Raw genomic sequence first — 16,591 nt, 5'->3', positions numbered from 1 at the left:
ACTGTCAGGACTGGACTTGCAGGAACACCTAACAGACTCCTACTCCAGGGCTCCTTTCCCAACCTGACACGGCCTTCTGTCTATATGAGAGGGTGCCTTACACCTGAGTGTATTCAAATCACTGATGTGGCCACATTCCCACACCTTCGGTTACAGATGCATCTATGATCAAAGCACATTTTTAAGTCTATGATAAATATGTGGTAAAAAAACTTTGGAGTTAAGATAGGCTTTGATTGACTTTTAATTCTAATATGAGCTCAAAAAGTTACTTAACCTATAAGCCTCTGCTTGTTTATCATTGTAATGTGGATAACAATATCTACTTCATAAGTTGGTAGTGAATATGAAAATATATGTTAAAACACCTAAAGACGACCAGTATAAGGTAGACACTAATAGTTTCCGTACCATCTGTCCTACAATTAAGTATAAAAGCCAATTTTACTTCATATAAATTAAAAAGTAGCTCAAATTTCTAATGTTGAGATTTTCATATTAGTTTATGGAATAATTTTTTAAATTGTGCGCCCTGCTCAGATAGGCTCTCAATAACGTATGTTTTATTCTCAGTTCCACATTTAAGAATCTTAAGACTTGTTTTAAGCATTACATGGTTACACATACTTTCACCACTAAGATCAACTGACAGAATTGCCCTTGGATACTGATATGTTGTATTTTTCTCCGTAAACATGCTTCGCAGAGCCAGAGAACTCCCAGAAGATCGAGTTAGTGGAGAAGAGCACCTTTCCAAAAATTCTAGGGAACTGTCTTCATAGTCTGAATAGTCTGCAACATAAGATACATAAAGAAATATTAATAAAGTGTCAGGTAATCAAGAAGAGTCACTATAAAATAATGAGAAAGTCATGTTTTATGATACATAAAATAATCATGCCACCACTTTCTCTTCTCATCCATGAACAGCTAGATCATTATGTTTTGATAAATTGGGTTTGGCAAGAACACCTGGGAAATAAACTCCAGGCAGTATATACATATCAGGGAGTATCGTGTTCTAACTGCTACCAGTAAACTCGTGTTAAGTAGTCCAGAAGTGAAAAAGGACTAGTTCTACATTTTCTCTCCATTATAATCACAGCTATGTCTGCAGTAAGATGTCTAAGATGGAAATTAACCTTTGTTTTGCAATTTGTAAAGAGGTTCTCATGATGTCTAGCATGTCAATTATTATAGTGATAATTTCATCAATAAATTTTTCAGCAAAAAGACTCTGAATGAAATTAACTGGTCCTGAAAGAAATCAAAGTTCTATCTTCCTCAGCTTGGAATAAGCCATACAGATGGAGAGGTGCGGTGAGGGGAAGGAAAGACAGGAGAGGGTATGATTCTAGGTGCCTGGGAAGGCTCTGAAACAGAAGAGTATCTGGCACACTTGACAGACGCTAAGACTGTGGCTGCAGCACAGTAAATGAAAGAGATAAGAATGAGGTTCGAGTGATAGGAGCCAGATCAGATTAGAGATTTTTTTGTTTTTAAGTTTTATCCTAAACACAACAAAAAGTCATTCAAAGTTTGTAAGGGGAGCAGGATGTGACAAGCTCGATTCCCCTTTTACAAAGATCACTCTAGCTGTGGAATGGAGGGAAGAGTGCAGGGAGACACAACAAGTGAGGACACAGCTCAGAGGCTACAGCAGTAGTCCAGGCCAGAGATGCTGGCGGCCTGGACTGGGATGATGGCAGCTGAAGTGAAGACTCAGAGGTAGATGTAGTGATCTGCAGACTGGAGGTGGAGGGCTGAGATGACGTCATCAAGGGCGATTTCCAGGTTTCTGCTTCAACTAGGTAACAAAAGGGGGGTTCTGAGATGGGGCTGAAGAGTAATCGGGAGGTGGAGAAACCAGAGGAGGAATGTGGGTTCAGAGGAGGGCGTTTTACAGATGGAAGATCCTAAACATCATCTATATAAATCTAAAAATGTGTGCTGAGGGGTGAGAAATGCCAGGATTTTTTTTTCCTTTGCTTAAATCAGTTTTTTTCTATTGCTGTAACACTGGTTTATAACATTATATAAATTTCATGTGTACATCACTATACTGCTATTTCTGCACAGATTACATCATGTTCACCACCCAAAGACTAATTACAATCCATCACCACACACATGTGGTGTGTTGTTTTTTATAAAACAAGAAAAAACAGGATTTTTAGAGAGACGGATGTTCCCTCCATTTTAGTAGAGGCAAAGGAGGAAAAGATGGATATATTCAAGTAAGTTTGTAGATGTGGCGGATAGAAGATGAGCAAACTCTCACCTCGTGGCTGCTATTTCCTCAACTGAGTGTGAGGCAAAGGATGTCAACTGAGGTAGGTCCGGGAATAAATAAGAGGTGGAGAAGAGTGGGAAAAGTTGAGGAAAGGTAGAGTGGGAAAGCAAGTTCACAAGAGAAGAGTAGTACCAATGCTGGTGCGTACTGAGCATCCATTTGAAGTTGGCGGTTGTGGTAAGCAGAATAATGGTCCCCAAAGATGTCCACGTCCTAATCCCCGGAACTTGTGAATATTTTAGGTGACATGGCAAGGGGAATTAAGGTTGCTACAAAGGTGACCTTAAAATAAGGAGATTATCCTGGAGCATCTGGGTGGGCCCAACGTAATCACAAGGGTCTCTAGAAGTGAAAGACGGTGGCAGAAGAATCAGTGTCAGAGTGACGTGAAGTGAGAAAGACTTGGGTGGCCATTGCTGGCTTTGAAGATGGGAGGGGGACACAAGCCAAGACGCAGCAGCCTCTGGAAGCTGGGAAAGGCAAGAAAATGGATTCTCCCATCGAGCCTACAGAAAGGAATGCAGCCGTGCTAATATCTCGATTTTAGTCCAGTGAGACCCATTTTCCACTTCAGACCTTCAGAACTTTAAGATGACAAATTTGTGTTGTTTTAAGTCACTGATATGTAGTAATTTTGACAGCAGTAATGGGAAACTAATACAGTGGTCATCATAAATACTACAGCATAGCCCACATTTATTGAGGGCTCTCCATGTACCAAACATAATTCTAAGTGCTTTATGTGTATTAACTCTTTTAATCCTCACAACCATCCAGTAAGGGAGCTACAACTGCTAGTGCCATTTTACAAACGAAAGAACAAAGGCAGGAAAGGTTAGGTCAATTGCCCAAGAAAACATAGCTATCAAGGGCAAAGCCAGCATTTGAACCCCGACAGCCAGACTACAGAAGCCTTGCTCTGAACCAAAAACCGTTATCAGTGGATTTCAACATTTAATGTGTACACAAACTGGACAGCTTGTTAAAACAGATTCCTAGGCCTCACCCCACAGTAGGTGAGGAGTGGAGATCCTCCCAGATGATGCTGATGCTGTTACACCACAGAGCAATCTTTGAGTAGCACTGTGCTATCCTGCCTCTCGTGGCCTCACAGTAACTGCATAGTTTGTCCAATGCCATGTTATTCAGGCCCAGGCACAGAAACGGCATTTATTACATGCTAGCTAGGTACTGTGTTAGGTACTTTACAATGATTACCTTATTGAATCCTAACAATAAATCCTCATAGTAGACACTAACATTACCATTTTAGAAGTGAGGAGACTAAGGCTTACAGAATTTAAATAAATGGCCAAAAGTCACCCAGCTCTAAGCGTTGTGATCGGGATTTGAACCCACATATTCAGCTTTCAAAGCTGCCCTTTTATCGACTACAGGTTATACTGCCCTCTCGGTAAAAGCAGAAGTAGGGTCTGACTGTAAAAATCATGGTAGAAATCCCAATTTGGTGTTAAAAATAAAATAAGGCTCACATTAAATCTCTCTGTTATATTACCAACTGAACAAAATTTCTTAGCATTCTAACCCCCACCTGTATCCCCACTCCAATCCCCTCTGGCTATTACAAATAAATATCTACTGCTGTGTTTCAGCAGTTAGGGCAAAGGTAATATTCTCCATAAAGCCCCTTCCTTGATCCCTCCGGCTTCTCTAAACTCTAAAGAGAATTTATTTGGTACCATTCTCCCACACATAACATATCATACCTTGCTGGTAGATATTTATGCATGCTTCTTATCACTCTGACTATATACTTATATACTTACAGGCCCCTGGGAGGAAATCTTTGTTTTTACTATATAATGCTTTGGATTTTCTTCTCATTTCTCACTCTAGTTTTTTTGTACATCTCTGTATGCCTTCAGTTTTCTCATATTTACAGACACATGAAAGACCGAGATGAAGCGACTTGCTCAAAGTAACAAAGCTAAAAACTGGCAAAGATGTCACTCTTAAATAAATCCCAACATGGCAATTTCTTATACACATAGACTGAACAAAATGTTTGTTTTATATCTTGTAAACTAATTCTGGTAATCAAAACATACGTCAACCCACTATTGTATGGAATAATTATAAAGAACTATTTAGGTAAACTACTTATTTTCATAACTTCATTTAAAATAACAGACAACCATAAGAACTTAGTATGCCAACAAAGACAAGTAAAGACTTGCTGGAAGGAAGAATACACAGCCTAATAAACAATCTTTAAGGTACAGGAGATACGATTAACAACACAGCATGATGGTTAAAGTTAAAATTAAGACTCTGAAGCCAGATTAACTGGGTTTCAATCTGCTTTTCATCACTTTATCTCTGTTTTAGTTAACTGTAAAATGGAGACAACAGGCCCCACTGTAAATGGTTAATGTGAGGATTAAATAAACTAGTATATATAAGATAGTATTTAGAACATAATAAGCACCAGCAGGATATGCGAAATAACATTGAGTGGTGAATAAAAGAAAGAATTTTTAAACTCCCTGAGGGTAGTAATTGTAGACTAAAATACATAATATATTAAGAACCTCATGTAGTAATAATGTGAATTCTTTAAAATTAAGATATCTTTAAAATTTTAAAATTATTTAAAACCCCTTTTTTCTAGCTTAAAGACCACTCTTCTAATTTAATCATCTGAGGAAGTGTCACTTCTAAGATGAATGTAAATGGCCCAGAATACATTCTCCTCAAATGTAATAATTAATTGCAAAGATGCTGGTGATTACCCGACTCAGCACCTGCTATGCAGGAGGAGCAATGCTTCCGAGCGTCTTTAGTGATTACTAGGACTCTATTTACAAAGTTAAGCTTTTCATTTATAGGTCTGATTTTTAAATGTAAACAAAGATACAAAGTTCTTTTCTCTTAATTAAAAAATAAAAATATATAACATTTTAAGGATTATTTTTTAATGGCTCTTTATAAATAAGGTTATCGCAGTTAACGGCGGATCACAATTCTGAGATGCAAGTTTTCTTCGCAATTTTTTCTCTAAGTCTTATTAATCCTTATCACCCTCTTTTCTTTCAAGTTACCAGTTCCTGCATTCTCATAAATTCTGTCTATACCTCACTTTGCTACCAAGTGTGGCCCACTTCTTATTTTGTTCTTTATCAGCCCCTCCCTGTTACCTTTTCCCCACTTCCACAGGTATTTTAGCATATAAGATTCTGCACCTGCTACTAAGTACTGGAACAGACCTGTTTGCTGGTGCCGTGTAAGAGGACTTAAATAGCTGGCCAGTCCTGCCCTGACATCATGGCGTGTCCCCAGAACACCCAAGCCAGCCAAATCCCCTCAGCCTCTGGTCAGCTGGGAGTGCATCTGGCAGTTCTCCCTGCAGTCTGAAGCTTCTCGTATCTGCTTTATGATACGTCATCACGGGAGGGTATTCCCTAATAAATGAACTCGTGGTTAATGGTTTCTGTTTATAGAGCTCCAGAGTGTCCTGACTTTAGGTTCTCTCTAGTTTGGACTCCGCGGAACTCTATGTGAAAGGGTGGGGTTGGGGGAGAGGAGTGAAGGGCAACACAGACACAACAGTGCCTGGAAATGTTCAAGACACCCTCTGGAAAGTGGTTTCAAGCTTTTCAATCCCATTTTGATCCTACATCTACATTAAAATTTACTCTGGCAGCTTTAGAGTTAGAGAATGTAAAAACATCACACCCTGTGGAAAAATTAGATGTTATTTTTGGCCTATAGACAGAGCTAAAATCTGAAGAATTTACCAACAATGATTACTAACGATGAAATTACTCAGTTGGCTTTATATTTTTTAAAACTGGCTTTTTTAAGTGTTTAATGAATATGAAAAAAAAAATGGGTACGACATAAAGCATATCAATACCACAAAATACTTAAGTACCCATCATGCAGTCTAAAAGAATACTATTATCATTTCTGAAGCGAAGTGATAAATTCCCTTCCCCACCTCCGAGGTGACCGGTATCCTGAGTTTTTGTTCATCCTTCTCTTGCTTTTCTTTACACTTTTACTCTATACAGTTGAATTTCTAAAGAATACACTGTTCAGGATTACAACTTCTTGATATTTACATAAATGAAATCATATTACATGTTTTCTTTTTTTGTGTGTGTCAGGAAGATCAGCCCTGTGCTAACATCTGCCAATCATCCTCTTTTTTTTTTGCTGAGGAAGACTGGCCCCGCGCTAACATCGTGCCCATCTTCCTCCACTTTTCATGGGACGCCACCACAGCATGGCTTGCCAAGTGGTGCATCAGTGCGCGCCTGGGATCTGGACCGGCGAACCCCAGGCTGCCGCAGCAGCGGAGCACGCGCACTTAACCGCTTGCGCCACCGGGCCGGCCCCTACATGTTTTCTTCGTTGCTTCGATTTTTAGCTTATCATTTTATTCCTGAGATTCCTGTGGATGTAATTCATTTATTTACACAGTGACATGGATTCCACTGAATGGATATGTGACTTCTGATGGACATCTGGGCTGATTCCAGCGCTGCTCTGAACTTTCTTCTATCTGCCTCCTGATGTATCACGTGAGTTTAGTTAGGAATTTTAGGTCTCCACCTTCACTCGCTGATGCCCGACTGCTTTCCACAGTAGCTGTATAGTTGTCTCCATCTCCTCGGCAACCTCTAATATTACCCACCTCCTAATTTTTGCCTTTATGGCAGGTATGAAATATATTTCACTAGGTTTTTAAAATTGCATTTACCCAGTTCTCAAAGATTGAGCATCATATTATGTATTCATCTTATCATCTTAAGGTTTCTGCTTCTGCAAAGTACCTGTTAAAATCTTGCCCATCTTCATATCAGGTTATCTTCATTTTTGTTTTTGATTTGTAGGAGTTTGAGATATATTCTGAATACCAATCCTTTGTCAGACATATGAGTTGCAAGTATCTTCTTATGATTTGGTTGTGTTTTCACTCTCTTTATAACGTTTTTGATGAACCAAAGTTCTTAATTGCAGTCTAGTCAAATTTTCTACCTTTTCCCTTAGGGTTAGCACTTTTTGTTTAGAAATCCTTCCCTGCCCAAAGATCATAAAGATGTTTTCCTATATTGTCATTCAAAGTTTTCTAGTTTTGTCTTTCACACAGTTAGTCTTTAATCAACCTGGAATGGATTTTTGTGTATGGTGTAAAGTAGAAGTCCAATTTCATTTTTCTTTCCTATATGGATTATAAATTGTTCTAATACCATTTACTGAAAAGTACATCCTTTACCCACTAATCTAAGATACCAGCTTTGTATAAACCAAGTTTTGAAATATGTATAGATCTGCTTTGGATTATCTTGTCTTAATATGTCTATTCTTCCAAAATATCTTGATGCCTTAATAACTATAGCTGAATAGTAATTCTTCACCTTATTCTTCTTCAAGAATGACTGTATTATTTTTGGCTCTTTACTCTTCCATACTAAGTTTCAGAATTAGTATTGAATCTATAGACTTACTTAGCGTGAAATGACGACTTTTCAATACTGATCTACTAACCCATGAACATGAATTTCCTCCCATTTATTTAGGCCTTTAACGTTTCTAAGGTTTTATAATCACATATTCATAGTTGTTTTTTTAAATGTAAGTACACATGGATGTATCAAATGGTTTTTCCACATTTATAGAGATAGTAATGTTTGCTCTCCTTCACCTGTTACTGTGGTGAATTTAATGATTTTCTAATGTCAAACCAACTTTGCATGCCAATCCTATGTGGTCATATTTTCTTACACATTACTGGATTTAATTCCATAACATATGCTTATGGGTTTTGCATCTATGTCCACAAATGAAAAGAGCCTGCGATTGTCCTTTGCCATATTGTTCTCTTCTGATTTTGAAAGGAAAGTTATTGAATCATCTAAAATGAATTTGGAGTTGTATTCATTTCCTAGGGCTGCCCCCAACAAATTCGGTGGATTAAAACAACAGAAACGTATTTTCTCCCAGTTCTGAAGGCCAGAAGTCCAAACTAAGGTGTGGACAGAGGCATCACCCTCTGGAGGCTTTAAGAGCAAATCTTTCCTTGCCCCTCGCAGCTTCTGGTGGCCCCTTGGTTTGGGGCTGCATCACTTCAACCTTGCCTGTGTCTGCACAGGGCCTTCTCCCCGGGTATCTCAAATCTCCCCTCCACTCTCTCATGAGACCAGCCATTGCCTTCAGGGTCCACCCTCAATCCCAGACGGTCTCATTCTTAATCACAGCGGCAATGATCCTGTATCCAAACTCAGTCACATTCACATGTACAGGGGTTAGGAGGTGGACATATATTTCGGGGGGAAACTATTCACCCCACTATAGGAGTGTTCCCTCTTTTTCTAAATTTTGAAATAATTTACGTTAAGTTTGGAATAATCTGCTCCTTTAATGTTTGGTAGAAGTTGGGAGCAAAACTTTTTGGACCAGGGCTTTATCTTTGTGGGAAGATTTTAAAATACTGATTAAATTTGTTTTAATGACTATTCAGGTTTTTAATCTCCTTAAGTGAGTTTGGTTTCTGGCAACTGTCCATACCTTCATCTCACCTTTAAAGGTCATTGCATAAAGTTGTTTACGTTATCTTCTTTTTATGTCTAAAGCATCTGTAGTTACGTTCCCTTTATTCCTAATATTGTTTAAATAAACAAATGTGCATTTTGTGTTTTTTTTTCTTAATCGGTCTTTCCAGAGGTTTGCTGATTTTATTAGTTTTTTACAAAGAATTAATTTTGGCATTTTTAAATTTCTTCCTAGCATTTTTTTTTTTAGTTCATTAATTTCCACTCATATGTTTATTATTTACTTCTACTTTTTTTGGACATGTTCTTTTCTAACTTCTTAAGCTAGAGGCTTAGCTGATTCTCAGTGTTCTTTTCTAATACAAACATGTATGGCAATATATATTCTTCTAAGTGCCATTCAACTACATTCTCAAGTTGTGATGTAGAATATTTTCATCATCTTTCAGGTTCTTAGCATTTTATTTACTTTCCCTTTGGTACTATTCTTTGATCCATGAATTATTTAAAAATGTGTTGCTTGATTTTTAAACATATGGGGTTTTTCTATTTATCTTTTTAATCCTGATTTTAGTTAACTATATTATAGTCAGAAACCATGGTCTGTATTACACTAATCTTTAAAATGTGTTGAGATTTGCTTACAGCTGCATGCCGTGGTCAGTTTGAATAAATGCTGGTGTCTGTTCAAGAAAACGGTCTATTGTGCAGCGGCTGAGCTCAGTGTCCTGGACAGGTCTATTACATCGACTGGGCTGCTGCCATCTTCTTATCCCTTCAGAATATACTTTTGAGTTCTGTTAATTTATTAATTACTAAGAAAGATAAATTTATTAATTGTTAAGAACGAAATTTTATATCTAGGAAGATATAAAGTGAATCAAACCTTTATGATTATATGGTAACGTCCTATCTTTAGGGATGATTTTTACTGTAATGACTATTTTATCTGATATAAATATAGCTACTCCAACTTTCCTTTTGGTTAGCATTTGTTCACCATATTTTTTCCATATTTTTATTCTCAACATTGCTCTGTCTTCTCCATCCTTATATTTGTATTTGTCTCTTGAAAATAACCTATAACTAGATTTTTAAAAACTACTATGATAATCTCTCTCATATAGGTATAATTACTGATACATTTACATTTATTTCTACTATCTTATTTTGTAATTTGTATTTTTCTTCTTTTCTATGTTTTTCTCTTTTTATTGCCTTCTTTTGTACAGTTTTTCCATCAGATTTTTTTCTCCTGTACTTTGGAAATTATACCCTATGCTTCTATTCTTTCAGTATTCATGTTAGAAATTACAAAATACAGATTTCACTACTCAGAGTCTAAAAGCAATAAATTTCATTTACTCTTCCAAAACAGTACAAGACTTTAAAAACACTAAAATACAGGTATGCCCCTCTCAATTTACAAGCTACTATTGTTCCACATTTTTGTTTTATATCATTTAGTTTTATTTTTCCCCAAAGTTCAAATTGATTTATATAATCAATGTTTAGGTTTATGCACATATTTACACTTTCTTTGCTCATCATTTCTTCTGGCATCTCAAACCTTTCTTTTGTCATCACTTTCTTTCTGCCTTCAAGTACAGGATTAGGATAATTTTTAGAGATAGGCTATTGATAGAAAAATCATTTCGTTTTTTTCAAGTTTTTCTAAAAACATCTTTATTTCACCCTCATTTTTGAAAGCTAATTCAAGGAGCTATAAAATTTTAGATTGAGAATAAGTTCTTCAGTCCACTGAACGGTGCTCGGTCAGGGTACCTGGTCCACCACAACTCTGGAAACGAAAGTCTCTAATCAGTTGAAAGGATTAATTTACAGACCTTAGTAAAACGGAGTTGCATATTTTCAAAATTAGCAAGACAAAGGAAAGCTACAAAAACTTCTCAGTTCTTAACAACATAGGGATCTTGTCATACCTCCCTTTTGTTAAAAGAAAAAAGTTGCAAGAATCTTAGAATTTTAAAAAATGAGAATCACCATTTTAGCATACTTACCATGCTGCTTAGATTTCTTTTTCTTTTTCTTCTTCTTCTTCTGTTTTGGTTTGTAGTGATCTTTGTCTCTCTTCTCTTTTCTTTCCTTATCCTTTTCTTTTCTCTTACCTAAATGACAAAAGGGAGTAAGTTAGTAATCATAACTGATCCTGAGTTGTTCCTTTGTGGTTAACCTAAAAGCAGCATTTATGCTTTTAATCAGCTATTCCAGTCACCTGCCCAGAGTGGATGGATTCAATTAAACTGTTCCTGTCATGATTCTGGAACTCCTGATTAGTTTACTGGACTATAAGAGGGGATCTTCATTAGCAGTGTTGAGAAATCCCAACTCCTGACACCTTCAAGTTAACACCGACAGCAGTTAAAATCTTTAAATGAGTAATATAACTCAGTTTCCTGATGTGGAAAGAAGTAAACTCCATAATTTAAAGATGACTGAGGAGACAGCATTTCCATATATAATTTAGTGAGAAAATATATTAGAAGATTAAAAAACAAAAACAAAAAAACTTGAACTTTTTCTTTGGAACAGTAAAAAAATTAAATCAATCCATAAATAATTCCTTCAGTCTTTCAATACGTCCAGTGTGTACAAAGTGAAGGCTAAGAACACAAGGAAAAACAATTATCTTATTAAACTGATTTTTCACCAAAAAAACATTCCTTTTTCCCAATCACATGTACTTTAAAGAAAATAAATGGATGTTAAAGCAGTATGCTAGAATATTTTATTTAAAATTAATTCATCACATATATTCAACTACTGTTCCACTCAGAATGGTTTAGCCTACAATTTTTTTTTATCAACCATATTTAACCAACTTTCAGTGACCCAAGCTCCAGTAAGCTAATCTGTAGAATATTCAAGACTATTGAATACCCAAGATCCATTATTCCAAAACTTTTAGTATTACAGCACAGAAAATAGAAAAAATAGCAGAAAACTTAGTAACTTTTTTATAAGGTAGGTTGAAGAAGAAAGTCTGGAAAAAAATGACTAATTTATCATCCATCTCTAAGTCTTAACAATATTAAATGGCAGCTTATTTTTAAATAGCCATTTTAAAGATATTCAGAAACACAAAGTTCTCACAGAAAGTCTTAGACTCCCTTGACAAAAAATACACATAATACCACAGGATATGTATTAAGAAATCACATATCTGGAGCTGAGTAACACTAATAAATACTAAAACAGATGATGACTTACACCTAAGGAGCACTAACAGGTAAAGTGAGGACAGACTACGTCCTCCCACTGTCAAGCCATCTATAGTCTTTTGCTTAAAGATTACTTTCTGTTCATACCAAATGCTGTTGAGCTTTTTTCTTCCAATTTCACTTTTTTTTCTGTTTTCGATATTCCTGCAGGTTTAGGGGAAAAACATGTAAGCTTAATCAGAAAGGGTTAAAAGTATGCGACAATGTTTTAAATTACAATTGCTCACAAAACTCTACATAAGACTCTTCTTCCCCTAAAGGTTTACATTATTTTATTGCCCCAACTAGTAACAAAGAAACAGGATTTCTTACTTCAAAAAATTGATTAAGTATGATTTTTGTTCCTCCAGACTACCCAGATTAAAATCCTGGTTCCAGATTTATTAGCTATATGGCCTTGAATAAATCATTTAATCTCTCTGGGCTTCAGTTTTCTTATCTGCCAAATCGGAATAAAAGTATCTACCTCATGTTTCTATCAGGATTATATGAGTCAAGATATGTAAAATGCTTAGACTCGTGTCTGATAAACAATAAGAGCTTTTTTTCACCTTTTCCTTTGTGGTGGGATTATAATTTGAGACTACATCATTTCCAGAAATAGCATAAATGTGGTTCTAAACATTAAAAAATGTTAAGATAAATGTACTAGGCAATTAGTAAAGATCTACTCGGGCTTCTTCGCCTTTGGCAATCCAGAAGATGATGAAATGCACCGGAGTGATAGGTCCATGTAACGTTTCCACTTCTGTGAAAGTTATGACATGAATGCTATTCAGGTCATCCAAACAAAATATTAAACTTCATATTAAAGTATATGGGTTTTCAACAATCTGTATAAAATTTTAAACTAATATTTAACCTCTGTTACCTAAAACAAACTTGTACCTTTGAACTCCGTCATGAATGTGTTGTTAGGTAATGATAAAAGCCAAGATAGAATTATTTTACAAATGATTTTTGGTCTTTATCTAAATGTAAAATACAAAGGCTCATTTACATATAAACAAGTCAACCTTGATGACATTTAGGTATTAATATCTAATAGCCCAAAATACATTCTTAAACCAATAGTGCACCCCAATAACTGTATAGCTGACACAGATACATTTAAATAAGCTTCTCAACTAATATTCAACCATTCCCAATGCTAATATCTTATTTGTGTCTAGAGTTAATCTAAGAAAAATACTATCGTGCATTTAAAACACAATTTCAGTCTATTAAATTATTCTTTAATATCACCATTTACAAGTTCTTTCATTTTTAAATCACTCCAATACGGTATCAAAAAAGCTTTTGATTTTATTTTGATTTTATTCATCTTATTACAAATACTTCATGTAATTTAAACATAATAAAAATATGAAAATATCATTCAACTTGAAGTACAGCTCTAATAACTAAGTTCCAAATGGAGCTATTTAAAGTAAGAGAGGTAGATCTCTGAACTGGGCTTGCCTGCACGCAATTTAAAACCCAATAATGTAGAGTGGTTTCTCAAGCCCCTTCCAGTACGCTACATATCTGCTTCTTCTGGCTAAAAAAGAGGCTATCCCTGAGACTCCATGGAAACCCCAGGCTCTTCACAAGCCGTGAACATTTGGTGTGGGGGTGGAAGTAGATTACAGAGTCTCTGGTTGTTGTTTTGTTTTGTTTTGTACAATTCTGGAAAAAAACTGAAAAACACTTTAAAACAAAAAGGTTTTTAAAAAGTAAAGGTAAAGCTTATGTAAGATGTTAGACTAAAACTCATCTATTTACAGTGGTAGCACAATGCCGGGCACAAGCAAGTCCACAAGTCAGAGCTTCTGTGATTGCCACTGGCTCACCCTTCCATACACTGAACACATAACTTCTTAAAGAGGTTAGAGTAATTCAGTATTTGTTATACACACATTCAGTAGATTAATAAGAAAACTAGTTAACATTCCCAGATAGTAACAAAACTAACAGTAACAGAACTAAGGCTCTCTCCTTACCTAAAACTGGTTGGCTCTGTTAGATAATGCATTCTGATAATAAAATGAAAACAAACCCATCCATTTTTACAAGGGTACCAATGACTTTTTTTGGTAATGTGGACAATGATAGTATTCTTAACTTTAGTCATAATGCCGGGTGGAAAGATTAAGTAAGCTCATTATCTCTAATGGAAAAACAGTTAAAAGCAAATTTTACCCTGTTAAGAACAGGTGTATATAATAATTGGATAATTTGCATCATCTCATCAATCTTTTACCATGACTGCTAAACTCAGCAGTATGCATATATCTCTTCCACAGAAATACAAAAATGTAAGTCTGGTAAACTATTTCACAGTTAATAACTAACATCTTCATCATTCTAAATACTCCAAGAGCTTCATTTTGACAAAAATACCTCAGAAAATGTCTTTGACACAAGTTCTGGCAAATAATGCTTACTATAGAAGTTGTAAAATTCAATAGTAACAAAATTCACTTTTATAGTTAAGATGGAAACCAGCCAACCAAACAAACGTACATTAAAAAAAAGAACAACAACAAAAACAAAACACCTGGTACTCTGACTCTAGATGGAAGACAACTTGGGGAGCAGACAGAAGTCCAACAAATACTGCAAAAAAGTTGAGAGAGTATAACAAAGAGGCAACAAATACGTTGAGAGAAAAGCATGCAGACCACTGAGAATTTCAGTGCAAGTCAGACAGGCTCACAAGGTTTTAATCAAAAGGTGGCCAATTAGAATATGACCTGAATTCCATTACTTTGCTCACAAAATAAAAAATTAAAAGGGGTAATAGAAATAAATTAGAATCCCCCCCCACCCTGCATTCAAATACTACAACTGTTCAACTCTCTAACAAACAGACTTTTGGTAATTAACATTTAAAACCATGCATTTCCTTGATTTAAGTAATTAAAGTTGCTGCCAACACCATACTCAGATGACCCTCACTCTTCAACAAATCTATAAATTCATCATATTACAAATCTAAACTCCACTCCACCTTTCACTTCTGAAAACTGTCTTACTACTTTGACTTTATCAAACAGTTATTTCTAATACTTAAAAAGGAAAAGAATACTGTGCCCTCCCTCTATCCCAGTATATTGTAACCATTATGAGAAACAATAGGAACCATGCCTCAATGGGAATTAGCCTATCTCCACAAATATGCTAGAAATTCTTAAAAAAGACTAGCTAATACTCTGATTAGAAGCAAAATCATCTGAATCAAGGATTTCCATGCACAATCACTACTTTGACATTTTAGGATATATAATCTGACTGACATAACTCTTAGTTATTATATACCTACTTATATTGGTCTATCTTTCTGTCTTGTTACTATTATCAGAGTATATATATATTTTTAAAAAATACAATTATTTTTGAATGCATATCTAAAAATAATTTCCACAATGGATACAGATCAATATAACTTGAACATATTTTTCATATATTCAGTACTGCAACAAACTCCAGATTGTTAAAGAACTGCCTAAGACCTTGATCAGGAAAAATATCCCAAAGGCTCAATGGTAATTCAGAAATCATGTGGGAAAAGGGGAAGGAAAAATTACCCTAAGGATAGAAGGGGCTTAGAAAAAAGAGTCAAAAGACGATCAGATTTGGGCAATAACAAGAAATGTTTCAAAACACAAATCTTCAGATTTGGGCACTGATTTTTTAAACCAAGATACAGAAACACTATCAGGTACAAAATAAAAATAACTTCAATCTTTATTGATAAAATGGAACTGTAGAGAATTGTATATTTAATATTTAGTTACATTTTACCTTGAAAGAAGGAATGAGAAGGTAAAGGCAGTAATCTAAAACGTATATGTTTCTTAAGTTACTTCAATTATTTTATTTTAATATATACCACCATCAGAAAAGAGCAAGCTCTATTTTATGCTTCATTCAAGAAGTTGATAGATAAAGTGATTTCAGGGCAGATGCTATTAAAAACAATTATCCTCAATACTCTTGGCTGCATATTAAGAAACAGTTCTATGTTTTTCTCCATTTCAGAACTGACTCAATTCAGACCTCCTCCATCGGCCTAATTCCAAATTAGTAATTTACTGGAAAAGCATTTGAAATTAGTATTTGCCTTTTATTATATGTACTCTTTGATGAGATTAAAATTCTATAAAACTTTCAAATAAAACAATGTAACTATATAAGAGAAATATAAATTAATATTCTATTAGATTAAAATAACAACTTGATAAAATACCTCCAAATGGTTTCAGATTATAACAAATAACATACAATCAACCCAAAAATGTGTTACCCAGCATGGCTGATTTTACATATTAGACTCCCAAAATAATGTTATAACAAATTACATTTAAATTTGGGAGATTCTGCCCCAAAATATGGGATTATATTTAAGATACATGTATATAGTTAAATTTAAGCTAAGTATTTCTTAAACATTAAATTCTATTAAAATCCTTAAACCTAAGTATTGATCTCATTAAGTATCTTCTGGTTTCAAAACCAAGAACTTCTGTAATTATATTAAGCTCTAACAATTCCTA

General features: G+C 35.1%; 1 protein-coding gene across 9 annotated transcripts in view; it reads right to left on the bottom strand.

Moving 5' to 3' along the window:
- The window catches only part of PHF20L1 (PHD finger protein 20 like 1), a 73,964-nt gene that overhangs the window by 14,367 nt on the left and 43,006 nt on the right, over window positions 1-16,591 (bottom strand). For 8 of the 9 annotated variants that reach the window (XM_058564956.1, XM_058564955.1, XM_058564957.1 and 5 more), the window contains 3 exons: window positions 12,141-12,197; window positions 10,833-10,940; window positions 628-792 (listed from right to left, as the gene is read on the bottom strand). In XM_058564956.1, coding sequence (XP_058420939.1) covers window positions 628-792; window positions 10,833-10,940; window positions 12,141-12,197 — 330 coding nt within the window. The remainder of the gene's footprint in view (window positions 1-627; window positions 793-10,832; window positions 10,941-12,140; window positions 12,198-16,591) is intronic. The other variant, XM_058564963.1, reaches the window with a different exon arrangement.

Source organism: Diceros bicornis, chromosome 21, assembly GCF_020826845.1.
Source record: "Diceros bicornis minor isolate mBicDic1 chromosome 21, mDicBic1.mat.cur, whole genome shotgun sequence".
Classification (NCBI taxonomy): domain Eukaryota; kingdom Metazoa; phylum Chordata; class Mammalia; order Perissodactyla; family Rhinocerotidae; genus Diceros; species Diceros bicornis.
This window is presented reverse-complemented; position numbering and strand designations above follow the sequence as displayed.